The 6,461-nt window shown below is 38.3% G+C and overlaps 1 protein-coding gene across 4 annotated transcripts in view; it reads left to right on the top strand.

Annotated features, from left to right (window-relative positions):
- The first annotated feature begins 332 nt into the window (after window positions 1–332).
- The window catches only part of CDK15 (cyclin dependent kinase 15), a 91,047-nt gene continuing 84,918 nt past the window's right edge, over window positions 333–6,461 (top strand). For 2 of the 4 annotated variants that reach the window (XR_005198303.1, XM_037734845.1), the window contains exons 1-3: window positions 333–566; window positions 1,279–1,428; window positions 1,639–1,736. Coding sequence is in view for 3 of the 4 variants with exons in the window: in XM_037734845.1 (XP_037590773.1) it covers window positions 444–566; window positions 1,279–1,428; window positions 1,639–1,736 (371 nt within the window). In the remaining variant the exon portion in view is untranslated. The remainder of the gene's footprint in view (window positions 567–1,278; window positions 1,429–1,638; window positions 1,737–6,461) is intronic. The other 2 variants (XM_037734846.1, XM_017518352.2) reach the window with 1 other exon arrangement.

The following is a 6,461-nucleotide window of genomic DNA, read 5'->3' on the forward strand; positions in this document are numbered from 1 at the left end:
AGGCAGGGAGAAAATATTCCTCAATGTGTCCAGCTTAGCACCAGGAAAACCTAATATTAAACCTAACATCACTATCAATGATATCATATAAATATCATTACATAGATAAGCAATGCCAATCCCTAAAAACTATGTATACCAATAGCACTAACCTGTGACCAGAACAACAACCTTAACTGTGCCAAATTTTATTCTATTCAATATCAGCTGCCTCGTTTTCAGTGGTGCACATCTGACTGCAAGCAATCCCTTTCTGATGTAGAGTTTCTTGCACTGATAAGGAAAAACTGCTGAAGTCATGACGCTGCTCCAGGCAGAGCCCTCATGTGAGTCATATGAAAGCTCCACACTGCTGACCTCTGGCAAAAAGGGATAGAACGAGGATAGGAGAGGCAGAGGGGAAGAGGTTCAAGTGCGAGTTTTCTCCTTGAACCTAGAAGATTATGGGTCAAGAGCTGTGTGCAAAGACTGTACAGCCTGGATGCAGCTGCTATCGTTGTTCAGAGGGAGGTGAGGCAAGCAGCTGTCGGAGGAGTCAGCCTGAGACCATGGAGTCTGCATTCGAGGTATTTGTATCCCAGGAGGAGAGCATCTTTCTCTATTGATAAACCAAGGAGTTCAGACACTCCCTTTTTGTTAGCAGTGTCTGATTCTTCCGCGGTAGGTCTAAACCAATAAAATGAAAATTCTATTAAAGTCACAGAAAATTTATGGCTGTAGTTATCAAATTTGGGGAATTTCTTGTAAACCAAAAGGGAAAAATAATCCTTGGCTTTAGGCTGCACGAAACTGACTTGGCTTGAAGTCGAGAAAGTAGTTCTCTCAAAATCTCTAAGGTCCTAAATTACAGAGCTGAAACTTAAAAGGCAAGCTGCAGTATTGGTTGGTATGCTGTGGATTCAAAACTGTTATAATTAGTTTATGAATATTAGCAATGCCATACTAGATTATTCCCCTATAGCAATAAATTAAGTGCACATTAAAAAAAAAAAGTCCAAGTTAAACAGAAAAAACTTGAAAAACATCCATCCAAGAGATTTAGGTTAACCTAAAAGTTAAAGACATATATTTAGGTGAAGAAAGAATGTAAAATTTCAGCAGTTGATACCATTATGGTCTTTTTCAGGTGTCTTTCAAGAAAAGTGCCTTTTGGGGGTGTAGAAAGCTTAGAAAACATTTGAAGAGTGAAAATGAGGCAAATGAAGAAAATATGGTTTTGCCAGGCACTGAATCTTTACTTTTCATAAATTTTATTTCTGCTCTTTCTTTTTTTTCTAGCTAACAGACCTAAAAGAAGCATCATGTTCCATGACTTCATTTCACCCCAGGGGACTTCAGGCTGTCCGTGCCCAGAAGTTCAAGAGTAAAAGGCCACGGAGTAACAGTGATTCTTTTCAGGAAGAGGATCTGAGGCAGGGTTTGCAGTGGGTGAGTGAGCAGCTGATGTTGATCAAGAAGAATTTAATGTGTGCTTGTCTAGGGAGGCCGGCCCTTACTTCCAGGGCAATTATTGAGCAAGCTTTCCTAAGTGTGCTCTGGCAATGCTGTCTAATTTCCCTGGGGGAAAAAAGTCAACACTAAAAAAAGTGCTCTTTCTCTCTTCCCTCTCACCCGCCCCTTTTCCCTATTCCCCTTAAGCAGAGGAAGAGCCTCCCTTTTGGGGCAGCGTCATCTTACTTGAACTTGGAGAAGCTGGGTGAAGGTTCTTATGCTACAGTTTACAAGGGGATTAGCAGGTGAGTGACACATAGCTGGGAGAGACTCTAGAGATGAGGGTCCCACCCCCATCATTTCACATTGTGAAGCCAAGTGAGACATCATAGAAGTTCATAGCATTGAGGACCTGTGCAAGACACCATGGCCGATAGGGAGAGAGACATGATGACTTAAATAGCCTTGAAAGAAAAACAAACCTGCCCTGCTTTAATTAAAATCAGCCCTCTCAAATGTTTATCAGCCTTTCCTCTCTTGTATTCAATTCAAAGAAAATGGACTTTCTCTACTACTGACCCAAAGAAGAGTTACCACTCTTCAGGCTGGTGGGAAGCACAGTTGATAAAGTGTCTCTAACAGGTTTTTTATATCCCTCCCTAAGCCACAATGACAGAGGTTTGCAATGGCAACCTGGAGTTCCCAGCTTCATTCCTCCACCTGCCCTTTGTAGAAGAAATTGAAGTTGGTTTCTGCAAATTATGGTACATGCAAAAAATGATAAATCCTAGATTTTCTACACTTGCAAAATATACAAAATGTCTAGAGAATAAAAAGACTGCTTATCCAAAATCTAAGTACTCATTTTGGTAAATAACAAACTTTGTTAAATATATATAAAAGATCCATGAACTCCTCTGTCTTTTAGTTAAGGTGGGAAAGCTGGAAGTTTGTTTCTTTAATTTGTTACTCCAATAGAGAAAAATAATGGCTCACTAGTGGTTAAATATTAATTTTTGAAACATAATGTAGCTGATCCGAATGCAGCGGTGTCTACAACTACTTGCCACAATGAGTTCTCCCACTGCTTCACTTAACTGGCCAAAAAAAAAAAGAGAAAAGAAAAATTTTACGTAACTACTACAAGACTAAATATTCATTATTTATCTTAATATTTATGTTATTATTTTTACTTGTTAAAACAAGATTGCAGGGGAAATACAATTTTATTTTATTTTATTTATTTATTTATTTTGAGATGGCATCTCACTCTGTCACCCAGGCTGGAGTGCAGTGGCACCATCTCAGCTCACTACAGCCTCCGCCTCCTGGGTGCAAGTGATTCTCCTGCCCCTGGTCCTTTATACTTTCTTAATCTTTCTAGTCATGGTGTACTTTAACTTTTTTTTTTTTTTAATGCTGAGAATATCTGCAATAAAGTACCACATTTCATTTTATTCTGAGGCTCCTTATATCAATTTGGCCTTGGTAACTGTTTCAAGGTGGCTCAGAACTGGGGCACCCTAGAACATACTCCAATACATGGGCACCATGGACACTTCTGATCTTCCCTTCTGAGTTCTGACTTGATTGTTATGCACAAACAGACATTTCCAGCCCAACATTTACACAGAATTCACTTCTCTTTTCTTCTAGTTACTGTATATTTTCTTTTTCATTTAACTCTTTTTCTATTGGGAATTTATATTGTATATTTCACAATCATCCCAGCTCCATTTATTAGATTTTCTTTTCTCTGATAGTTTGAAATGCCACCATGATTATATATTAGATCTCACGAATACTTGAAATTGTTACTGTTCTAATCTTTTAAAAATCATGTTTCTTTGGTCTATCTTTTCTTATATTTGTGCTGTATGATTTTAATTATTGTGGCTTTAGAATATTTTTAGAATATATCAAAACTCTAAATTAGAGAATTATTGACATCTTTGCACTATTAGATTTTCTTTTCTTTTCTTTTTTTTTTTTTTTTAAATGGAGTTTCGTTCTTGTTGTCCAAGCTGGAGTGCAATGGTGCAATCTTGGCTCACCACAACCTCCGCCTCCCACATTCAAGTGATTCTCCTGCCTCAGCCTCCCGAATAGCTGGGATTACAGGCATGCACCACCATGCCTAGCTAGTTTTGTATTTTTAGTAGAGACAGGATTTCTCCATGTTGGTCAGGCTGGTCTCGAACTCTCAACCTCAGGTGTTCCGTCCGCCTTAGCCTCCCAAAGTGCTGGTATTGCAGGCGTAAGCCACTGCACCTAACCTATTTTCTAATACAAATATCCTGTAAATAGCTAATACAACAGTCCTTGGAATGGTCATTGCACAAGACCCTATACACTCCCTACCCTCTATCCCCCAGCACACACTCAGCTCCTTCCTGTCCTCATCTCCTTCCACTCTCCCGTTCCGATGCCAGGACTGCTCCTGCCTCAGTCAAGGACTTTTATCTTGCTGTTCCCATTGCCTGGAGCTGCCCTCCACTGTTCATGCACACAGCTAACTCCCACCCTAGGTCAGATTCCCGGTTCAAGTGTCACCTTATTTATAAAACTGTAATCCCAGCTACTCAGGAGGCTGAGGCAGGAGAATCGCTTGAACCTTGGAGGCGGAGGTTGCAGTGAGCTGAGATCGGTGACACTGCACTCCAGCCTGGGCAACAGAGTGAGACTCTGCCTCAAAAAAAAAAAAAAGAAAAGAAAAGAAAAAGAAAAATAAAGAAAGTATAAAGCATTTTATATTTACCAAAAAACTTTTTGCAGGAGTTGGGGGAGAATTTCACAGAACCATGTTCTGAGGAAAATACTTACATCATAAAACTTTTAAACAAAATTTCAAAGATATGATAAGGCAAACAAAAGAAACTGGGGGAAAGCATATGCAAAATAGTTCAATAAAAAGATGGGCAAATCGGCAAATCACAAGAAAAACAGAAAAGATCCATAAACTTAAGAAAAGTCAGTTTCACATATGATTAAAGAAATGTAAATTAAAATGTGATAAATGTTTTTACCTTTCAAATAGGCCAAACATATGAAGATAAAAGCAAAAAGCAAACCCACATGATAGGGCTAAGTCAAAGGGACACACGAGCCACTGAAAGAGCTTCCAAAGGACAAAGCTCCAAACATCTGAGCAACAAAATAAAGTGTATTAAATTATAACCCAATGTATAAAATAAATATCTATGAGTCCATACTGATATAGATAAATGATTCAATAAATTAACAAATAGGAGAGAAGAAACAAATCTCTCATGCCAAATAAATACAAATAATTTATGTAGATAAGACACCTTCAAAGAAGTGCACCATAACTCTCTACTTCTTAAGTGTGGGCCATTCATAGTGGCATTTCTCTAAAATTAGTGTATGTAAAGGGGGAAGAAAGAGTAAGTTTATAATGGAGAAACCTGACCAACACTCTCTCAGACAGGTGACTAAGGTAAACATCGAAAGTCATAAATCGTGATGATGGTATGCACTCTTAATATGATGTGATAAAGATGGTACTTTACTTCCCCAAACCCATAACCCAGTCTAATCACAAGAAAAATGTCAGAAAAGTTCCAAGAGAGGGGTTTCCTACCCAATACTTGACTAGTACTCCTCAAAACTGTCAAGGTCATCAAAAACAAAGTCTGGGAAACTGCCACAGTCAAGAGGAGCCTAAGGAGATGGGACGGCTAAGTGTAATCCTGAATGGGATCGCAAACCAAAAAATAAAAAAGACATTAGGCAAAAACTAAAGAAATACTAATAAACTATGGACTTTAGTTAGTAATAATGTGCCAATATTCGTTCATTAATTGTAACAAATCTACCATATTAATGTAAGATGTTAACAATAGAGGAAACTAGACAGGAGATATATGGGAACTTTCTGTACTGCATTCCCAATTTTTCTAGAAATCTAAAACTGTTCTAAAAAGTGAAGTCCAAAAGCCCCCATAACAAAACCTGCCCCATGTTGGTGAGGGAGTGGGAAAATGGCCACTCTCCTAACCAATTACTGTGCCATTACTCCATGAGACAGTTTGGGAACATGAGTGCAAATCAGTACAAACATGTACACTGTGTACTCTCGGATTCAGCAATTCTGCCTCTATTTTAAGGAAATAATTGGGGCTTTGTGAAAAGATTTGTCAACAAGTATGTCCATCACAGCATTTTTATGATAGCCCAAAGCTAGAAACAACTGAAAGGCATTTGAAATTGGCTAAAAACATTGTAGTATATTTATATGATGAAATGTTACATCATTATTCAATATCAGATTGTACAAGAATGAACTGTAAGAGAAAAGTTACATGGAGGAAAAAAGGTTACTAACAACATGATTTTAATCCCACTGTATTAAAAACAATAGATTTATACCTGCATTAAAATCTTCTCTGTTCTCAGCACTTAGCTTATATCATGAATAAAATGATGAATAAGGGGATAGTAGGAAGAAATGAAGAGAAAGAGAGAGATAATGGTGTGGCCTGGGAAGATCAGGTAGCACTTAGAAGGCTGCTGCAAGAAGTTGGCTTTAATTCTGAGTAAAATGTGGGGATGTGATGGCTTTTGAACAGAAAAGTGACTTGTCCTGATTGTCATTTAAAAAGCATGCCTAGAAATAGAAATTCCATTTGACCCAACAATCCCATTACTGGGTATATATCCAAAGGATTATAAATTGTTCTACTATAAGGACACATGCACACGAATGTTCATTGCAGCACTGTTTACAATAGCAAAGACCTGGAACCAACTCAAATGCCCATCGATGATAGACTGGACAGGGAAAAAGTGGCACATATACACCATGGAATATTATGCAGCCATAAAAAACGATGAGTTCATGTGCTTTGTAGGGACATGGATGAACCTGGAAACCATCATTCTCAGCAAACTGACACAAGAGCAGAAAATCAAACATCGCATGTTCTCACTCATAGGCAGATGTTGAACAATGAAAACACATGGACACAGGGAGGGGAGCACTACACACTGGGGTCTGTTGGGGGGAAATG

Source organism: Cebus imitator, unplaced genomic scaffold (genome assembly GCF_001604975.1).
Source record: "Cebus imitator isolate Cc_AM_T3 unplaced genomic scaffold, Cebus_imitator-1.0 Scaffold671, whole genome shotgun sequence".
NCBI classification, from domain to species: domain Eukaryota; kingdom Metazoa; phylum Chordata; class Mammalia; order Primates; family Cebidae; genus Cebus; species Cebus imitator.